The 22,182-nt window shown below is 44.4% G+C and overlaps 2 protein-coding genes across 8 annotated transcripts in view; both read left to right on the forward strand.

Annotated features, from left to right (window-relative positions):
• Window positions 1-14,368, forward strand: part of LOC108933558 (nidogen-1-like) — a 29,644-nt gene extending 15,276 nt beyond the window's left edge. Inside the window, exons 9-20 of the mRNA XM_018750718.2 lie at window positions 9-146; window positions 233-361; window positions 1,044-1,187; window positions 1,362-1,487; window positions 4,239-4,469; window positions 4,795-4,973; window positions 8,084-8,210; window positions 8,566-8,737; window positions 8,986-9,143; window positions 9,441-9,564; window positions 12,081-12,193; window positions 13,851-14,368. Of these exons, the coding sequence (XP_018606234.1) occupies window positions 9-146; window positions 233-361; window positions 1,044-1,187; window positions 1,362-1,487; window positions 4,239-4,469; window positions 4,795-4,973; window positions 8,084-8,210; window positions 8,566-8,737; window positions 8,986-9,143; window positions 9,441-9,564; window positions 12,081-12,193; window positions 13,851-13,981 (1,772 nt within the window). The 3' untranslated portion in view covers window positions 13,982-14,368. The remainder of the gene's footprint in view (window positions 1-8; window positions 147-232; window positions 362-1,043; window positions 1,188-1,361; window positions 1,488-4,238; window positions 4,470-4,794; window positions 4,974-8,083; window positions 8,211-8,565; window positions 8,738-8,985; window positions 9,144-9,440; window positions 9,565-12,080; window positions 12,194-13,850) is intronic.
• A 2,152-nt stretch (window positions 14,369-16,520) lies between these two features.
• LOC108933602 (lysosomal-trafficking regulator-like) overlaps window positions 16,521-22,182 on the forward strand; it is a 67,409-nt gene continuing 61,747 nt past the window's right edge. For 4 of the 7 annotated variants that reach the window (XM_029258815.1, XM_029258817.1, XM_029258816.1 and 1 more), the window contains exon 1: window positions 16,522-16,592. In XM_029258815.1, coding sequence (XP_029114648.1) covers window positions 16,555-16,592 — 38 coding nt within the window. In that variant the 5' untranslated portion in view covers window positions 16,522-16,554. Of the gene's footprint in view, window positions 16,657-18,226; window positions 18,245-22,182 lie in introns of those variants that run through there. The other 3 variants (XM_029258819.1, XM_029258818.1, XM_029258820.1) reach the window with 2 other exon arrangements.

The following is a 22,182-nucleotide window of genomic DNA, read 5'->3' on the forward strand; positions in this document are numbered from 1 at the left end:
CTGTGCAGGTGGAGAGCCTGAGCAGAATCCCTGCTTCACCGGCAGACATGGCTGCGACACCAACGCGGCCTGCCGACCTGGCCAGGGGAACCAGTTCACCTGCGAGTGTGCCACTGGCTTCACTGGGGATGGGCGAACTTGCTATGGTAGAGTTTCTGTGAGCTAAGCACTTCAAAATACTGTATTATATTTCCTTTAAAAACACGGCAAAGAATATGTATGTCCTCTACAGACATCGATGAATGCAGAGAGATGCCCCAGATCTGTGGCCCTCACGCCATCTGTAACAACCAGCCCGGCACCTTCCGCTGCGAGTGTGTTGACAGCTTTCAGTTTGGCAGCGATGGACAGACCTGCATCAGTACGTGTGTGTGTGTGTGTGTGTGTGTGTGCTGTTTCCCAAGGAGTATCCTCTCTCCTTCAAAGGAGTTTTTATGAGAGTCGACAACAGGAGGGTATCGTTTGTTTTTGTTGGCCTCTCCACGATCCTGCCAGATGGTGCTTGTACACAAAATTACCCCACAGATCATCACCATTGATGCCTTTGATGCTGCCTTTGTTCCCTGTTCAACCACAGGGTGCTGTCGACTTTGCACAGACGATTTTCTCTCTGTCCACTATGAGAAATGTGTACAGCAGTATGGAATCACAATACAGAATTTGGTCTGGGACACTTGAGCCAGACAGCGCACTCGCACCTAGTGAAAGAATGGATTTAATTAAAAAAAAAACTGACTGTTTCAGCAAAGTGCATTCATCAGTGCGCACATCCATTCTTTAAGTGCAAGGAACATGTGGCAAGTTACGACATCATAATTGTTGACAGACAGCCGACTGAATCCAGTAAATGAATGATAGTCATAAATCAAGAAACCAGGACAGTATGCATATTATAAAAACAACAATAATAGTTAAAATAATTGAACAAGAAGATAGTCACTGTTAAATAATTAATAAAACTGATCTTTAAGTCTGAATTATACCAGTAATAACTGAAACTCTCTATTATATAGATAAGAATACTGACACGTGTTGTGTTACAGAGGTGGATCGTCCTATTGACCACTGCCAGGCTGGGACCCACAACTGTGACATCATACAGCGGGCTCGCTGCATCTACACTGGAGGCTCCAGCTTCATTTGCTCCTGCTTGCCAGGCTTTGAGGGTGATGGCCGCATCTGCCAAGGTAGGACCCATTCCTGGGGGTCCATTGTCTCATATTTGAGTTAAAGTGAAAATGTGTGAAAAGCCTAGCAGGGCACCACACTTCACCTGCTCTAAATCATATTGCAGCGGTAGAGAGGATACCATTTCTCTATGGGCTTCCATACCAGCTCATCTACTCTTTTCTTGTGCTCAGACATAGATGAGTGCCAGCCGGGCCGCTGCCACCAAGATGCGGTGTGCTCCAACACACCAGGCTCCTTCAGCTGCCAGTGCAGGCCTGGTTTCCATGGTGACGGCTTCCACTGCTCATCTGGTTCTGGTAGGTGTCCATACCACCTGGACAGTTCTCAGCCTGCTCTGGTCTTAATACAGTAGATACTGTATTAGTATTATAATAGTATAATACAGCAGCGGGCTGGATGACAAAAATGCTGTCAAAATGAAACCTAAGGTGAAACAAAATTAATCCAGAGTTATTAATATTTTTGCAATTTAGCATACAGCTAATGAAGGTTAAAAAATAAAATTCACAAAGAAGTCTTTGTGGAGTGACTTCATTGTAATATAAATTGTAATTAAATCTAATATATACAGTATATTAGATACACACAAGTACACACATACCAGCTGGAAGCACAGTGATTAGAGCTGCTGCTTTTAAACCCAAATGTTGCGGGTTCAAATCTGACTTCCGGCTACAATAACATAGCACCTGGTACTTACCCTTAATTGCACCAGTAAAATTAATTACCTGTATTAACTTTGGAATTATTGTAAATACCTTAACACTGTAAATCATTTTGACAAAAAAGCTACATGTATATTGTGTCCTCATTGTAATATAAAAGAATTGCGATCCTCTCATGCATCCCTGTTTTCTCCCTGAAAGTTAATATTACACGGAATTTTAATATTTAACAAGGAAGGCCCGATAATCGGGACTCTGCTCTACACTCCTCTGCTTTCCTTTACTTTTCAAAGTTGAATGGCAAATCAGAACGAACTTGAACAAGATTCGGCACAAAACAGTGACGTAAGGAAGCGTACCACACACCTCTTGTTTGGCTGGCTGTTGTTAAAGTGCCTATTTATTAGGTGGGAGTTATGAAAAATACCAGTCACAAGGTTCTTTCTCTAGTTTATGGTGCTGAGTTGTTAATTAAAAGTGGCAAAACCAAGATACAATTGGCTTGACCACCATCACCATGGAGTCGACTGACTACAAGAGCCTTAGCGTCATATTACAAGTTTAATCCAGCAGTGGGGGGAGTCTATGAAAAGTAACCATCCACAACTTAGTGTTGTATAGTTTTAAAACTGGGCAAGCCAGGTAATCACCTAGAGGAGCTGAAATTTGGGGGTGCTAAATTTGGTTGTTAAAAGCAAAAAATAAATTGTAGTCTTTGAGAAAACATAAAAACCTTCCTTAAGAATAAAGAATTGACATTATAAGAAAACTGAAAAAGATCTGCTTTAAAGTAAGAAGTATTGATGTGTGTTCTATGCATATATGGCTTTGATGTACTTTTAATTATATAAAAGTAACATTTATAAATAAATTTTCTTTTATTCCTTACCTGTATGTGTCTATATTTAAAATACATTTTTTGCCAGATACTAAATAAGTGTATACCTTTAGTAACTTAGAGACAGAAGCAGTAGGTAGTGCAGCTGTCTTTGGACCCAAAGGTTTTAGGTTCAAATTATACCTCCAGCTGTAATACCCTTGAGCAAGGCATTTACCCTAAAAGTGCTCCAGTACCCAGCTGTGTAAATAATTGTAAATGGCTTTGGAGAGAAGTGCCAGAAAAATGAAGAAACGTAGAAGCCTAGGAGATGCCAGACTGATACTTACATAGGGGCTCCAAAAACACTAGTGCCATCTCTGACTATCACTATAAAATGCTCCTCCAAAGCAGAGGCACTGTAGGGTGGTGGCGCAGCGGGTTGGACCGGGTCCTGCTCTCCAGTGGGTCTGGGGTTCAAGTCCTACTGGGGGTGCCTTGTGGCGGACTGGCGTCCCGTCCTGGGTGTGTCCCCTCCCCCTCCGGCCTTACGCCCTGTGTTGCCGGGTAGGCTCCGGTTCCCCGTATGGGACAAGTGGTTCTGAAAATGTGTGTGTGAGTGCTCCTCCTTGGTACTTGAACCAGGAGTATTTTGTTCACACCTTAAAAGCCATGCTACTGCTGGGCTGGCAGAAATTTTTTTGCTATCTGAAGTAGCAGGCTGGGATGAGTTGTGAGCATCTTTGGCATGTGGTCTCCACTTTGGCTGCTGCAGAAACATGGCTTGCAGCTTTCCGACTGACTCCCTGAGATCTGCAACGTAAGGTCGATGGACCCGGTCTAAGCAAAGCGGATGTTTGACCTTGGTTCTGACACACACACACACACACACACACACATACATTGTCTGAAACCGCTTGTCCCTATCGGGGTCACGGCGAGTAGGAACCTAACCCAGCAACACAGGCCCTAAGGCTGGAGGGGGAGGGGACACACTCAGGATGGGACGCCAGTCCATTGCAAGGTACCGAAGCAAAACTTGAACCCCAGGCCCACTAGAGAGCAGGACCCAGCCAAACCCGCTGCACCACCGCACCCCCCATGACCTTGGCTGTCGCATTGTAAAAAGTGAACCGCAGCCCACCCATCGCCTGTTTTAGGCACACCAAGGAGTCACTTATCTGCGAATATTTGTACCTTCCTATCGTTATCATGAGGAGTTTGTTCCCCAGAGGGACCCTTCCAGCAAAGAGTGCAACAACCCTGCCGGATATGTCCTCTGAGCATCAGACACTGGTCTGAATTTCATTAATGTCCTAACATTTTGTATTTTTGAGTAAAACATTAGAATATAAAATGAGTTAAAAATGCCTGATCTAACTTCTATTTAAAATTATACAACTGTACCCTGCAGCTTCAACTAGTGTGTGTGTGTGTGTGTGTATGCTAGAAGAAGGAGTTTCAGCCTTCATCGGTTAATTGAACAGATAATTGTTTTTACTGTAAACATAAAATTTCTTTAAAAATTTTAAAAGTTCCCTCTTTCTTCCTTCCATTATTGGCAGAGCGTGAGAAGACGCAGTGTGAGAGACACCGCGACGGTGCCCTGGTGGGCTCCTCCGCCTTCGGCCCTCGGGGCCCCCGTCCGCTGCCTGGCCAGTTCATACCCACCTGTGATGCCCTGGGAAACTACGAGCCCACCCAGTGCCACTCAAGCACCGGGCACTGCTGGTGTGTGGACCGCAACGGTCAAGAAATTCCAGGCACGCGTGCTGGGCCAGGAACGCAACCCATGTGTAAGTCGGCCGGTCACGCTAGCTGCACGTTCACAATCTGCAGTTTGAGCATCTTATCTTGCAGCTTTAATGAAACAGAAAGGGGAAAAAGGAAGGTTTTCTGTTTTTTATTGATACTCATGGTACCGCAATTCCAATTTACTGGAGTATAATTATATATTAATATACTCTACACGTATTTAAAAAAAGCCATTGCGTGTTTTTAAAGCACTTTCCCACAATACGTGTCAAGTTGTACTCCAGAAGGTTACCTCGAAAGTTTAGAATTCTGCGTCGTGCCCTGTGGTACTTGGCAAAATTCAGTTTGTTGTCCTCTTCCCCCCAGGCATTGAGCCGAGCGTGGTGCTCCCACCAGTGGGTCCTACCACTCGGCCTGATGTCAGCCCTTTGCCCCCGGGTTCCCACCTGCTGTTTGCCCAATCTGGGAAGATCGAACACATTCCTCTGGATACCACTGGCCTCACTCTTAAGAAGAGTGAGGCCAAGGCTGTGTTACATATTCCGGTAAGTTGCAGGTGGTAAAGGGCAGCAGGTGGCGTTGTAGTTAGACCTGCTGCCCTCGCACCCAAAGGCCTCAGGTTCTAATCCCGTCTCTTGATGTAGTGCCCTCGATCAAGACGCTGATCCCGAAGTACTCAAAAATTGTCCAGCTGTATAAATGGATAAATCGCTGTCCCCGAGTTACGAACGTCTGACGTACGTACAACCTGCACTTACGAATCATTGCCTTCCTACCGGAAGTTGATTTTTTTTGTCACCCTTAAGTAACAATCAAATGGAAACTTCATAATTAAGGCTATTATATAAAAAATTCAAATTACTGTATATACAATGGTTCGTAATAATAAACGGACGCTGCTTTGCTAAGCGCATCAAAACACTACAGCAATTTGTTGACTCGTGGGTGGGGCGCGTGAGCCCGAGGTAGGACAGACTTCCTTCTTTTCCCGTTAACACGTGTCTCGTGTTACTGTATTTGGCTTGAATCTTTTTTTGTTTTACCCTCCTAACCATGGCACCAAAGTGTAAATGTGATGCAAGTGACGGTGATGTACTTTTCACGCCCCCCTCATCGCAACGAGGGACACCTGCGGCGGATCAGGGAGCGACCGCGTAAAAGGACGCTCCAGAGCGCACGCAGATGCTGAACCTTGTTCAGCATTCTCTCTCGCTTACGGAACCTACCTTTGCTCTCCCGTCTTCCCTGATTCCTCATCCTCATCCTCATCCTCATCCTAATCCTCGTCCTCGACCTTCCCTCTCCCCGTCCTTGTTTCCCCGACCCTTCTCCTGAATGTCTTTGGATGACGTCTCTTGGATTCTCCCTTGGATTTCGTCAGCACATCGGTGACCCCTTGCCTGTTCCTTGACTATGTCTTCCGGCTTAACCCTTGAAATCCCTGCCTGTGCTCCGCGCCTGAGTCCGCCGCTCCGACCAGGGGAAAACCCTGTGGCAGTACCAAAGAAAAGGGAAACGATCACGATTGAAACTAAAGAGTAAATAATAAAGCGAAAGGTGAAACGCCAACGAACAATAGAAAAAGTGAACATTAAACACCCACTCCCCTTAATTGTTTTATTACAGATGTTTAGTGTATGTAAAGTGCTTCTTTAATGTTTTTTATGCATAGAAAGATCCATGATATACAATATATTAAGACAAACGTTTGACAAACTGACATTAGATACCTACCATACCTAACTGTTCCGACTTAACGTTAAAATCCGACTTAAAGACGGACTGAGGACACGGAACTCGTTCGTAATTCGGGGACTGCCTGTACGTTGCAGCTGAATAGGTAAGTGTAAAGCTTATGACCGCCAGTCAGTGTCGAGTAATTGTTACCACCTTCAGGTGGAAGCGTGGTCAGTCCTGTCTTGCGAATTGGAGTACTGGGCTCTTGGGAGTGCATTGTGGAGGTTGTCATTCTTCCAAACTCTTGCACTTGGCTTGCTGGTCTTGGGGTGTGAGAGGTCCTGGGTTCGAATCCTGGTTGAGTAGTTCAGCACAAAAGATGGGCTATGCACACACACACACCCACTCACACACAGTAGGTCTCCTACTTATGAACTTAAGGGCATCCGAGAGTTGGAATGTAGCGTGGAGTGGGCCAAGGACTCGTCATCAATTCTGTATGTGGCTACCTGTACTGTTTAGGTGATTTTCATCAAAATTAAGATGATTCAGGCCTCATAAATAGATCATATTCCTACATCACAGAAATGAGATTATATTCTTACAGAAATTGATTAGGAAAAAAGTTTTGTTGATTTTGCACACCCTATTTGGTAGAATGTAAAATATTCTCTCAAAGATGATTTCTGTCATTTTTAATTCAGTTAATAATCTCAAGTTTATAGTGAGGCTGCATGTGTGAAAAACCCACTGAAATATTTAAAATGCCAGTGGAACAATCCCTTGATTATACCACATGGAAGAAAGAGATATTTGCCTCTCGAGATGCTGCAGGACTTGACATTTCAGAAGCGTTATTAGCTATGGGGAGGCGTACACAATGGGAAAGTCAAGGACTGGTGTGTATGCTCCTTTCATCATGCAGACCACAGCAGTCCTTGGCTGCCTCTTATTACCATAAATCACCACTCATTTTTAAACAAATTTCCTTTGTCATTTGTCACATTGAATGTTGTCCTCACCATGGGATTTATCTGGATAGTGTCACATAAATTATTAGCAATATTCCCTCCCCGGGGGTGCGGCGGCGCGGACCAGGTCCTGCTCTCTGGTGGGTCTGGGGTTCGAATCCCGCTTGGGGTGCCTTGGGATGGACTGGCGTCCCATCCTGGGTGTGTCCCCTCCCCCTCCAGCCTTACGCCCTGTGTTGCCGGGTTAGGCTCCGGTTCCCCGCAACCCTGTATGGGACAAGTGGTTTCAGACAGTGTGTGTGTGTGTGTATTCCCCCCCCCCCTTGTGACAAGTGGTCTTCCTCAGCAGTGAATTTCCTGTGACACCTGTTCCCAGGCTTTGGTCTTTTTTTGTATGATAAACACACAGTAGCAGTAAATAAGATGAACTCTTCACTAATGTAAAAAAAAAAAAAGGATAATGTGAACGCCACCAAATGATTTCAACTGATTTTTTTCCAGACAATTTGAGGTTCTTTGGAGCGTTAGCAATGAGGAACAATAAAGGTTGAAAGAAGGTTTTATCACTCTTCTGCACATTTTCATGAGGCGTTACTCATTACGGGGGGTGCAGTGGTGTGGTGGTGCAGTGGGTTGGACCGGGTCCTGCTCTCTGGTGGGTCTGTGGTTCGAATCCTGCTTGGGGTGCCTTGCGATGGACTGGTGTCCTGTCCTGGGTGTGTCCCCTCCAGCCTTATTCCCTGTGTTGCCCGGTTAGGCTCTGTGACCCTGTATGGGACAAGCGGTTTGGAAAGTATGTGTGTGTTACTCATTACTGATGTATGCAGACATTTGCAGTGGGTAGAACAGCGTTAATGTGCCTGTGTGTTGCCAACCCCAGCACATCTCTGTTCTGTCCTGTAATGCAGCTTCATTATTATGCCAATTTCAGTGGCGTTTTTCAGAAGACACTTTTGGGGTGGTAGAGTTTTGAACCTCAGTGGAATGCCCATGTTTACTTACCCCAGGACAAAGTTGTTATTGCTGTGGCCTACGACTGTGTGGAGAAGATGGTCTACTGGACTGAGATTACTGGACCCTCTATCAGCAAGGCTAGCTTACAGGGCGGGGACCCCATTCCGGTCATTCAATCAGGTGAGCTGCTTTCTTTTATTGGGTTACTGTTTGCTTATTTTACCTCCTTCTTTAATGCTTTCATCCAGTGCTGGATAAATTGTGTAAGGCACAAACAGCAGGGTCCCACGTTAGGCTGGAACCAGTCGCTTTATATTTCATAATAGCTGCTGTTTCCCTTTTGTGTATGGTTCCATGCTTGACATCTTTTCAGGTAAAAATACATAAGAGTAATTCATAGATGGTCCTGGGGGTGCAATATCGTATAATTTAAGCAAATGTCCGTAATTGTGCTGGGACTGCAATATATCCATAAAGATCTTGGTTCGTGCAAAATATTTATGAGGTGCTCGTATTTCTTCTTGCTGCACCGCAGATCTGGAAAGCCCCGAAGGCATCGCAGTGGATCACCTGGGCCGAACCATGTTCTGGACCGATTCCATGCGGGATGTGATTGAGGTGGCCTCTCTGGATGGAAGCCAGCGTCGCGTTCTTTTCAACACCGACCTGGTCAACCCCCGAGCCATTATCACTGACTCAGTCAATGGGTGTGTGTCTGCCATGTGCCCTGTGCCATGTTTTGACACCTACAGGAGAATTCTTCTCACCTCATCTTTCCATATCTCAGAGTGCAGTACTGCCAGATATTTTGGACAACTCTCCTTTCAATCAAAAGCGATTTCATCATGTTTGCCATGTTAGCATGTCTGAAATCTTGATGTTGACTTGAATTGTGTATGGAGCTTAATCAAACCAGGCAATAAACAGTTTTTTTTTTTAATCTTGTCTTAACAAGGTATCTCTACTGGGCAGACTGGAACAGAGATGCGCCGAAGATCGAAACCTCTTATATGGATGGGACAAACAGAAGGGTGCTGGTGAAGGATGACCTGGGTTTACCCAACGGATTGACTTACGACCCCCAAACCTCCCAGCTCTGTTGGGCTGATGCCGGTGGGTTTCGCACAAGCAGGAATCAGCGGTACATAATAAACAACTACACAGATGTGTGAATTTGAACTCTTCCTTTTTTTAGACCTCAACGTTAATACATTGAAAATTTATTCGCACCTAGTTCCAAAAAACTTCTCCAGTGTTACAAAAAGTCATATAAATCAATTCAAGATGCTTCTCTTAAAGTTTTTCGAGTATAAACTGTTATTTCTGCACTTCTTGCATAATACAGTCAACCTGGTTGTATTAAATCAATGCTCAACACTGAAGGCCAATCACAGATATTCTTGCCTGCAGGAACTCATAAAGTGGAGTGTATAACACCCAGTACAGGAAACCGCAGGAAAGTCCTGGACGGGATCCAGTACCCCTTCGATATCACATTCTATGGGAGGAACCTCTACTACACAGACTGGAGGAGGTACTGCAGGGTTTCTCCCCAACTCAGTTCATGGCCCTCTTGTTGCCTCCAATGCTGCGTCAGTGAAAAACTGTGATTTAGAAAAGATGAAACCTTATGGTCACTGGGGCTCCAGATGCACAGAGAAATTTATAACAGAGTGGAAAAAAGACAGTGGATTTCATACATGAGGAAAAAGTCTTTGTCTTAATGTTCTATTATTGATTCGGATGTTGAGGCATTTAGAAATTTAATTCTGAATTTAAAATGCAAAAAAATCGGGTCAGGAGGCCTTTTTGAGTTCCAGATTTGAACTGGGTAAAGCAGGGGCTGCAGGTGATGTAAGGCTTAGAGTTGAAACAGAATTTTGGATTTGAAAGTGGAAAGCTGGGATCCCACCTCCTGCTATAGTACCCTTAATCAGAGCACTGACCCTGAACTAACACAGTAAAAATTAGCCAGCTGTATAAATGGTTAAACCATTGTATGTAACTTTCACTCTGGAGAACAGTGTTAGCAAAATGGATAAATGCAACACTGCGAGAAAATAACATTTTCATGTCTGTTATAGGTGAAGAGAGCGCAGTAGTACTGTACAGTAGCTCCACAGCGATGGCCCAGCAGAGGAAGGCAGCACATCCTTATGGAGAGGGCATTACAGTCAGGGCTAAGAGCGAGGGCACTTTGCCTTTTGTTAGGTGCTGTGTAAACTGTTAAACACGTCTCACAGTGAAAGAGAACAACCTGTTCAGGAAGACATTTGCGTTGTATTTGTTCATCTTCCTGTTACTTTACTTCAAAGCAACTTACAGTGTTTTACTGTTTAGACAGCTGGGTCATTTTTACCGGAGCAATTCAGGGTAAGAGTGGGATTTGAACTGACAATTTGCGACCTCTCTGTTCAGACAGGAACTCTCCTCTTTATTTACATTACTTCATTTAGGGGACACTTTTCTCCAAAGCAATGCACAGCTCAGAGTAAACTAAAGCACTTTTTACCATTAAGTGAACCACTTTGGATGAAGACAAGCGATTTGTTCAATACCACTGTTTTTACTGGTACACTTACATGAGTAACTGCACATAGAGCTGGTTGTGGCAGATGGTTCAGTGCGAGTTGATGGAGCTTCTCTCAGACAGAAGTCGGTCCAGAAGAGATTTGATTTGAGGCCTTTTTTGAATCTTGGGAGGGATTCAGCAGTTATGAGAGGCAGGGGAAGCTCATTCCAGCATGAAACACCAACAAAGGGAGGTGCACACTTGAGAGACTCACAAAGAAAAGTTCCAGATAGAGTTCGCGCACGCTTGCGTGCATTTCGTTGACTTTTTAACGTGAACTGTCGACTTCCCTGAGATGCTGAGATTTTCAGAAAGCCTCTTTTCCCCGGTTTTCGCCCAGTTCGACAAAGCAAAGAAACAGTGTAAACCCGTGTAACACAAACTCCCGCGCACCGGGCTTACCTTCCCCGAGAAGGCCACCGCTAGACACGTCACGAGAGCGATGACCCCCCAAGGCCGTCGCGCCCAGGGCCACGCGGACCCACCTCGTGCACCCTCACTGACCGTTGAGCCGCCGCTCCTGCCGCCGCTGCTGGTGGATGGATGGGTGCTCCATCTAAACAGAGACCACAGACCCAGTTATAACGCAGCCGTCACATTTCTTATAGTAACAGACTTTTTTCTTGGATAAAAGTACCAGAGAAGTAATAAATTAATGATAAAAATAACTGAAGAGAAATGAGCCCTTTACTCAAAATCGATGGAGTTTGAGGATCGGAAATCTTTCGCTGTATTATGTGCGAAACTAAATGTGCTCCCTGTCACTTCTACATAGAGCTACTCGTGTAGTGTGCGCTGGCAGAAATCGTGGTATTGGACTAAGTGACTGTACTTCAAGAATCGTGTGTCCACATCCGCATCTCTCTTTTACTGAGATGCACTTTTGTTTAGTCTGAATCGACGCTCACTTTGGAGAAGAGCATCTGCTAAATGAGTAAACGTATGTGAAGATGTTACGTTGCACAAATATTTACGCTAGTGCGTCCCCGGGTCACGGAATGTATGTTAGAGACTGTGGAAAGTCCACCGAGGTAAACTCCTTGATAGTGATCCTTGAGATCACATAGTTCTTTAAGTCCCCGGAGGGTCGCCTGCTGTTGTACCTTCGAGCGAGGTGCTTATCCTGAATTTCAAAGGTGCCCGGCTGGACCAATGAATGAATAGCAGGTGGTGCAAAGCATCTTAAACAAATGAATTAATGCGTGGAACCATCGTTCATCTTGTCGTCGCCACTCGGGGCAATGGAGGCTCTGGTTTGGCTCCGACAGCTGTTCGGTCACTGGGTGCTGAGGGTACAATGAGGGGTGGGTCGGGGGTCTCCTTCTGATCTCACCAGTGGCCGTGGCCTGCCTGCAGGCGGGAGCGTGAAAAGGTAAGGGCACCATCCCCCCGTGCAAACTCTGAATTGTACCGCGCCGTGCTGCGTGGACCCCGTGCACACAGGTGCTGAGACGGGATGGCTGTGTGTGTCGTTCTAGGGATGCGGTGATCGTGGTGGACTCCCAGGTGGGGAAGGAGACGGATGAGTTCCGCCCACAGAAACAGTCCCGGCTGTACGGCATCACCGCCGCGTACACCCAGTGCCCCTACGGTACGCAAACCGCCGGTTCTGTGTGTTCCTCGCATGAACGGCTGCTGGCATCTGAGTTCTGAACCAGTAGTGTCCAATGTGTGGCCTCCCATGTCGCGTAATGCGGCCCGCAAATATTTCTAAACTTCGATCGGTGTTTATTATACCTGTCACAAATACTGTAAACTCAATAGAATCACATGATAGTACAGTTATAGTTAGAGACACACATTAGCACTAACAGCACCTAAATAAAACCCAATAAAATAAGCAATTTGTTCAGACATTTAACATTTTTTACTGAAGGACTTATACATGTGTGGCCCTCGCACCTGCTCACAATAATTATTGTGGCCCTTGGCCAAAAAGGCTGAACACCCCCGCTGTAGATGTGTTGGCAGAGAGGGCATCTTGGCAATAAATTGTGCTGCTTTGAATTAGTTTTCTTTACTGAATAATAAGTGCTGGGAATGAATAGTTCGTACTTTTAGTCCGGTACGAGGTTCGAGTCCTCCCAACAACCACATGGATGGACTCGATCGCAGTGACGGTGAACACACCCCTTTCAAGCCAAGGACACAAGTGGAGGGCAGAAGTTTCTGGAGGCACTCTATGTGCCTCACAAGAGCAAATACTAGGAAAAATGAAAAAGACAAAAAATACCATATTGCTTTGAAGTGCTCTTACGGTAAGAATGACCATGTCTCTTATATACCCAAATCAGATTAAGTGCATGAATGCTTATTTCTGTCTAACGTTATTTAACTAACATTAGCCCTTAAAGTTGCACTTTTGGAACTAAGAAGAGGAACTGAAATCTTTTCAATGATCTGCTCTGAGTCCCTGGTTAGATGCACGGTGCAGATGTTGAGGTTCTAGTGTTACAACTCAGTGTGGAATATCCATTAGACATCTGGCTTCCAGGGGCCCAGCACTGGGCCACCCCCATCCTCCCTTATCTGGATGTAATTACCTGGGGGGGGGGTTGGAGGAATTCAGGATGGATCCCTTCCCCCACATCTGGGATCACAATCCGTTTTCCCGACTGGCTCTTTACGTAACGCTTTCGAGAGATTCTGCTGTGCGTTCACCCCTGAGAAACCACCGTCCATGTAAAGGGCTGCATTGTGCAAGATCACTTAGGTGAAATCAGTTCGCACCACTGTGCCCCAGTGTCACATTACATGACACAACTTCTGTTCTTCTTCTTGAAAGTGCGGCTGGATCGCTTGCGGTGATCGTGTCCCCGGCTCTCTGTTCGAAGGGCAGCGTGGCGCTCTCAGCAGCCGCATTGCTTTCTGACACGTGTTGGGTGTTTTCCAGTGGCAAATTCCTTTCACATGTAAAAGTCTCACACACACACACACGCACACCCACAGAGTCTGAAACCGCTTGTCCCAAGCAGGGTCACGGCAAACCGGAGCCTAACCCGGTAACACAGGGCACAAGGCTGGAGGGGGAGGGGACACGCCCAGGACGGGACACCAGTCTGTTGCAAGGCACCCCAAGCGGGACTCAAACCCAGACCCACCAGAGAGCAGGACTCGGCCAAACGTGCCGCGCCTCCGCACCCCCACCCTTGTAAAAGTGACAGAATGCCTTAATTTTTCCCCAGTGCGTTGCTTGTCAACTAAGGAATTAATTGATCTAACTCTTAATGTATAATTGTTCTCTCCAGCGCAAAACTACTGCAGCGTGAATAACGGAGGCTGCACACACTTGTGTTTGGCGACCCCTGCTGGCCGCTCCTGTCTTTGCCCCGATAACGCGGTGGACGTGCGCTGTGTGCAGAGAGAGAGCCAGTCCTGAGGAGGAGGAGGAGGAGGAGGAGGAAGAGCGACAGATGAGTGTTTGTTAATGGGGATGAGCTCCATATGCTCTTTCTAATCCTCAACTGATCCAGTAAAAAGGGCCATCTGTCACTCTAGATACTCAACACCAAACAAGCACGGAATGACGCACTGCCTCAGTGTCATAGTTATTTTCATTTTAGCCCTATCATGCATTTTCTCAAAGAAACTTATGATCATTATTTTACTGTAAATAAATTTAAGTGCAGAATTATCTGAAGAAAATCTAAGTCCTCTGTTAAACATAAATAAGTCTGCAACAACAACACGTACAAGGAATGTGTGTAACCGCTTGTCCCGAGCGGGGTCCCGGCGAACCGGAGCCTAACCCGGCAACACAGGGCGTAAGGCCAGAGGGGGGAGGGGACACACCCAGGACGGGACGCCAGTCCATCACAAGGCACCCCAAGCAGGACTCGAACCCCAGACCCAACAGAGAGCAGGCCCCAGCCAAACCTGCTGCATCATCGCGCCCCCCCAAATAAGTAATTAAATAAAAATCCAGGAATCAGGTATTTACTGTGAAGTTTACACCTACTGCAGATATGAGTGGTGTGTGGTATCGCTTTCGAAGGGCTCAGTTCGGCACCACAGTGTCTGCTACTGAAGTTTACATTCTGTAAAGCTATCCAATAAAACCACCTTTTTATAGAGACGTGTACTTGTGAAATCTCTTGGGGTTTTTCCTCGCTAACCTCTTAAGTCAGTTCTACACAATGTGCCTCGTGCCGTTTCATTTTTCTGTTTTCGTCAACACTGTTATTGTGATCTTAGGTTTAAGGCAATATACTGGGACCCTCCCCAACAACAGCTGCGACGAGGTGAAAACAAGCACAACAAACGAACAAAAACAGTTTCCACCTTTTGTTCAATGTGGCACATAGTGTGCTTTCAATTATCTTTGTTCGGTACAAGGTGTCTTTTATTGTTGTTATATACAAAAACATGGATGTGTCACTGAAAAAAACGTTTGTCGCAAATTGACTTTTGTAATGAGTGACATTTTCTACAAAAAAAAAATAAATAAAAAGCTTAAAAGAACCTTGAACTGTAAATGCTTATATTGTACTGAAGTGAGTAAAACACAGTATAGTTACAGTAACCACTAAAGCAACTTTCAATGTTAATATTGTTACAACCATGTTGATATTTTCCACCTTTATACAGCAGGGTCATTTCACTGGAGCAATTCAAAGTACCTTGCTCAATGGTACTACAGCCAAAGGTGGGATTTGAACCTACAATTTTCAGCTTGACACAAAGCAGCTTTAACCACTACACTACCAGCTGTTTAGCACCGATGTCTTTTTCCTATAATTACATCAAAAGCAATGTATTACAGTTAAGTCTTACAGTTTTTTTCCATAACTGGAATGCTTGTTACGGCGCCGTTCAAAAGGGAGAAGCACTGGGGTTCGATGTGTGATTTTTATATTAATTGTTTCTATTTCTATCTTCATCAAATGCTGGATCTCCGCGACATCGTGGAAGAGAAGAAACGTGACAATATTGGGCCGCTAGATGGCGCCCTCAATCACTGAACGTTTAACACTGCGCGCCAACAGTGACATTTGAATTGGTGGGGATACAGTGATCAGTGCAGCAATGGTCGGCAGACCCATATACTGTGTGTAATAAATAAATTATACAAACGATTAACTGTTTTAGAACAGTTCTGTCTGTGCTGTTCAGGATCCTGTTCTAAAACAGTGAATCATTTATGTAATTTATTTAGATATACATGTTTCTCTTGTTATACTTGCATTTAATGTGTAAATATTTACATCATGTATGTATTTTTAAATCAAATTCCAAAATTAATTTAATTCTTATTTTAAAGAAGTTTTTTTTTTTCAAAATGCTAGTAAGTGATTTAGTCTTTATTTTCATTCAATACCTTTTGTATCTAATCAAATATTTACACACACACACACATTTTCAGAACCGCTTGTCCCAGACGGGGTCACGGGGAACCGGAGCCTACCCGGGAACACAGGGGCGTAAGGCCAGGGGGGGAGGGGACACACCCAGGACGGGACGCCAGTCCGTCGCAAGGCACCCCAAGCGGGACTTGAACCCCAGACCCACCGGACAGCAGGACTGCGGTCCAACCCACTGCGCCACCGCACCCCCTTATCAAATATTTATTTTAAGAAATATTCCGAAAAAGTTCAAATGAACAGACTATTGAGGCGTACCGTACTACGAATGCGGTGTACCATAAACGTGTCATATGACGGCCATATTTTAGTGTATCTTCTATTATTTAGTTTATAGAAGACACTCCTGATCATAAACAATTTGAAGAACTGCTCTGCCAACGGAGGGGATTCTGTTGACGTATTACGAGAGCAAGTTTAAAAAAAAAAAAGTTTGATTGATAGGGGGTAAGCCCTCGCCCAGCCAATAATATGGAGACATTGTGCATTGGGGCGGGACTTCCTTCCTCCACGAGTTCCCCGTCTTCTCCGTTCTGGCAGTTGAGTTCTTCACCCGGTATCTTTCGGGACGGTTGTAGCAGGAGCGCGAGCAATGTGCGGCGCGAGGCTCGACACACCGCCTGTCGTCACGTGAGTGTAGGAACGATTCCGACGCGCGGTAGAAATGCGGAAGGTTGAGCGGCAATGAGCGCAGGTGAGCGTGTGTGTCTGCGTGTTTTTTCCCTCAGTCTCGCCGCGCGCGCGGCGTTGTTGTGTTGTGGGTGGCACCTTTTTTGACTTTTAATAAGTATGGCAGTATGAGTGTCACATGAATGTGCTTTTATGAGCTGCAGTCCCAATCCTACTGTGCGCTGTGTGGGACACCAGGCTGAGGCAAGCCTGCCTCAAACTAACTACTCCGTACTCCTTTTTTGGCTCATTTTGATTTTCAGTTTGATTTTCACACTCCTCGCAGCAGACTTACTCTAGGTTACTGCCCCCTAAACATGATGATGTACTAGTTTGTACATACTAACCTACCCTATTGGTAACTTACTGTAAAAAAATCACCCATTTGTGTGTGTGAGTCTGAGAGAGAGAGAGAGAGAGAGAGAGAGAGAGAGAGAGAGCGCGAGATGGAGAGAAAGTGTGTTTCGCTGGTAGGTAGATGAGTGACTCATTGTATTGTAAGTGGCGTATCTAGCAGTGTAAGTCACCTTGGTGAAGGTGTGGGCTGTAACACTAACACAGAGAGTCCATTGTAAGTCGCTTTGGAGAAAAGCGTCTGCTAAATGTAAATGTAACAAACTACAAAGTGTCCCAGCCAGGATGCCCTAATACCCTCAAGACCCCCCCTCACCTTCCCCTGCTGTGTGCACTAATAATGGCCCCCCACCGATAGACGGTAGGTAGGGCATCTGCGCTCTGCGTGAAATCCGCCAGCAGCTCACTCCGTCAACTGTTGTTGTGTGTGGGGCACATGCAAGTACTGAGAAGTGTGTGTGTGCATCTCTTCCACGCTCCTGTTGGCCCCGCACCCTCACTCTGTCTCTGTGTGTGTGTGTGTGTGTGTGTGTGTGTGTGTGTGTGTGTGTGTGTGTGTGTTCAGTGCCCTGTTTCACCAGCTTCCACTTTTCACTTCAGCCGAAATTTTAGACCAGAACAGGGAACGCAAAAACAAAAGGTCAGTGGAGCCTCGAGATGCTTTCTCCTCACCTTTTCAACATAACACAGTGGTGTTTGTGTCAAACCTCCGCGTGCCGCACATTTAGATCATATATTACTGCATGCATGTAGCTTGTCGGCACGTGAGCTTAGCAGGAGTTAATTTGTTCTGTACAGTTTCGGCCGTCAGCACCGAACAGTGTCAAGGTCTCTCTACGGGGTTAAGTACACACTTTTTCCCCCTCTAAAAGTTTTTATGATCTAGAATGGCTTTTTAAGTCTCTGGCTTTTTGGCACGGTTCTGCATTCGTTTTTATTTGTCAGTTTAGCTGACACCTCCAAGGTGACTCGCAACATAGGTTTTACACTCATTTACAGTTTACGTTTATAAAGCTTGATAATTTGTACCGCGCCAGTTCAGGGAGAGTACCTTATTGAAGGGTGCTGTATTAGGAGGTGGGATTAGAACTCAGCACCCTCAGATTGCACGGCGGCAGCTCTTACCGTGATGTGGCCAGCTGCCCGTCTCTTGCCGGAAGCGAGTATAGGGGAGCGTGAGAGGGCACGGGAAGGATGAGGATGAGAGCTGCTCTCACAGGGGAGTTCTGGCCAGATGTTCCACCGTGGTGTCCTGACAGGTGAGGGCTAATACTCGGCAGTGCTGCCTGCCCCCAGTTTCCTTCACGGCGCTATCACATAACATTGTGACGACTGTGTGAAATTACCTGTGACACGAGTGTAAACGTGCTGCAATTGTACATTCAGGCGAATCTCCAATGAGTGGCGTGTCATACATGTAATTGGCTGTGGGCGACAGTCCTTTTGTGTCAGTTTTTATAAATAAGCATCAGGGATTTTTACTGAGTTAAACTGGAGCATGTTATTGAAACATGGCTGTGCATTCACACGATTTTAATCTTTGTTCTTGATTTCTTTAATTTTTTTTTGTATTGTATTGGGTCACAGCAACGTAGAAGCAGAAACATTACACTGAGAAAGTGCACATGTATTTATGTCAACAGAGCAAGGGCGGAATGTGAAAAGATTACAATATTTCACAGATATGATCATGTACTTGAGAGAGTATGTGGTTTTGATCCCCGCTCAGTCTGTGTGGAGTTTGCATGTTCTCCCCATATATGTGTGGGTTTTCTCCGGGTGCTCTGGTTTCCTCCCACAGTCCAAACACATGCTGTTCAGGTTCACCCATAGTGTGTGAGTGACAGAGAGAGTGTGTTCCACTGATGTATGGATGAGTGACCCAGTGTAAGTAGTGTATCTATCAGCGTAAGTCACCTTGGTGAATCAGGTGTGTGGGCTGATAACACTACAGAGTTCATTAGAAGTCACTTTGGAGAAGAGTGTCTGCTAAATATGTAAAACTATGTTCTTGTATCTGAAGAGTTCTAGAAGGGTGTCCTGACATCCCAGAATTCCTCTGAAATGTCATGCAGGTGAAATGTTAACTTTTGTTGCGGATAGAAGTTAAACACTTTAGTCATCCCTATATTTACAGAAGGTGTTTTGGGCTTTACACCATAGCGTTCAAATGTATTTCCTATTCAACAGCATCTTCTTTTTCGGAGAACCTGATGTGAATAACACAGCTGCACTCCTGACAAAGGAAATCTTTTCTCGATGTATAAACTGTCATCCCAAGCAGAGTTTTCCACTTTAACAGCTGGCAGACACTTTTCTCTAAAGCGAGTTACGATCATTAAGTACGGTTTCGCTGACACCCTTATCCAAGGTGAATTAATGTTGGATACACTGCACTAAACTCCCTGCACTCTCATCTGTGCTGCAGAACCATAATGTAACATACATGCTGCATGCACATACCATGGGCAGTTTAAATAATTTCATTACAAACACTTCATTGTAAAGATCACTTTGTTTTTAAGATGGTAATTTTCTTCAGTTTTAGTCTGGCTGTAAAAACGTACAAGAAGGTCATACAAGCACTGCAGAGTACATGTTCATATGGCTCATTGTGATATATATGTATGTATGATTTTACGTGTTCCTTTTTAATGCACTGAAATAAGTGCAGTGTGCCTTTCTGTGGATCGTAAAACCCGTCTTGGCAGTTTCTTCTATTTAGGCACATGTAGGATAAGAGCTCTGATTGAGCCTGCACTTTAAAGAAGTACAGTTACAATAGAGTTACAGCACCAAAGTGACGTGCATCCGGTTTCCTCTTTCGTTTCTCAGTATTTGTTGCTTCTTTTATACAAACAAAAAAGTTTTTTGGAGGGAGGTAATTTTTCAAACAGGTTTCGATCAACTTTTACTTGAATATAATTAGTTACCTTCTTATTATTTTAAAGTAAAGCAGATTGAACAATTCCTTTTCACTTTCAGGTTAGTGTTGTTTTATTAGGGTGTTGAGGTATCTGTTCTTTTATATATTCTTTATATTTACACGTATCGGTTTAGCCTGGCTCTTTTCTCCTTACACTAATTTAGCCATTAAAATGTTTTATCCGGTCTGTGTAATCAGATCGTGTTAGTGTCATATCCATTTTCTTGGGTCTCTATACATCATTGTCAAATTTGAATTAGAACTGGTAATAATAAATTTGATTTATATACTTCTTTTAGAGCTGCTTCTCAAAACATTTTACAGAAAGAAAAAAAATAAAAGGATGTAATATAAAAAGGGAATATATTTACGATGAAAACATTACCACCATAAAAAAGTAAAATGTCAATGAAAAACTATACAAAGGAATAATACATTACAAATAATAGTAAAATAAATGATGAGGGAACTGAAAAGAAAGGAATCACACAAAAGTGTCTTGTGAAAGCAGTTCTGATCATGTGGTTCTTCAGCCTTGATTTAAAGAGACTTGGAGTGGAAGAATCCTTGGAATTCTGGAATGGGGAGCTCAGTGGTGTAGCAGGAGAAAGTCGCATCTTCCATAGAGAATAGAGGAGTTTGAGGGGCAAAAGAAGCCAGAGTCAGGTACACTAAGGTTGCGAGGCGGGGAGCGGACCGACTGAAGATCGGAGGGGTACAGGTGGTGCCAAGCCATGTAGAGCTTTAATAGGTAAGGTGGAAAAAAAAATGTTGAGGTTCCAGTAACATGACCAGAAAAATTAGGGTAGGTAGGTAGAGATGTTTTTTTTTCCCCCTCTGCATTCTAGTGGTATTGATTGTAGATACTATAGTCTCTGATATCACAAGGAAAAAGTAACACTGAGGGTAGGAGTACCACAGATATTTATTAATATCTAGTACCATGTGAAAGACATAGTTCTAACAACTCCACTTCAGTTTTCTTTTCAGTGAATTAATTATTTTAATGTAAATTAAGAACTATAGAGGAATTATAACGTATTCACTGTTTACGTCCTTTACTATTAATAAAGTGTGCAATAGGCAATACCTTTGGCAGACTATTCCAGGTTTTTGTTTTAACTGAAATACACACACGCTGTCCGAACCGCTTGTCCCATACGGGGTCGCAGGGAGCCGGAGCCTAACCCGGCAACACAGAAGGCAAGGCCAGAGGGGGAGGGGACACACCCAGGACGGCACGCCAGTCCGTCACAAGGCACTCCAAGCGGGACTCAAACCCTAGACCTACCGAAGAGCAGGATGAGCTCCAACCCACTGCGCCACCGCACCCCGCCTTTAACTGAAATATAAAAAAATAAATAATAATATGTGTGGATATCCCTAGCAACCTGACCCCAACTTGACTTGTGGTCAATGACTTGGAATTTTTTTTTAAACTTCTTGTCAGAACAATCCACGCTAATGCACACAATAGAGCTCAGTCTTGAAAATATACATTATGAAATATTAAATGGATGTCACATTGGAAATAATCCTGTAGCCGTAGGCCCGTTGCATGGATTAAATTTCAAGCATGCAAATGTTTACCTGAGATGTTAGTAGGGTGCCAGCGGACCCTAAACTTTATAGTATTACATACACTTTGATGGAGAGTCCTACAACATAAGGTGGGACCCAGTCTGGGGCCCATGGCTCTGACCACTACATCACCTGCTTCCCCATATGATTTCATAGGTCACTATGGTAATTACTTGGTTTGGATTTATTATGATAGTGAATACATTTTATTTCCTTAACATTCAACAATTTAGGTCAGGTATGGGTTATTTCAAAGAGTGTTTAAAGCTAATTTATTTGGTTTTAATTAACAATTTTCAGAAAGACCAAATAAATTATGCTGATGTTACTGAAGCACCTGTAGAACCAGCACAAATTCAGCTACAAATAACATCATATTAAGTCCATGCTGATGATCTTGGACGTCTTGCAATAATGAGTTTGGTGTGAATCAGTTTACGGAATCAGCAGCTAAATTGTGGTTATGTAAGAGCTGTGGTATAACAGAAACCAGCATACTCGGAGGTCGCCTGCACCAGGGCTTAAAGTCCCTATAATTAATATAGCTTTTAGCAGCAAAGCAGCCAGATATCTCAAAGGAAATGAAAGCAAGACCTCTGCCCTGTTTTAAAGTGGTATATTCATAACGTTAAAATCTCATGGCTGATTATACAACACCACTGTTTTTAGATGGAGTAATACTTTATACTA

This window comes from Scleropages formosus, chromosome 16 (genome assembly GCF_900964775.1).
Source record: "Scleropages formosus chromosome 16, fSclFor1.1, whole genome shotgun sequence".
In the NCBI taxonomy this organism is placed as follows: domain Eukaryota; kingdom Metazoa; phylum Chordata; class Actinopteri; order Osteoglossiformes; family Osteoglossidae; genus Scleropages; species Scleropages formosus.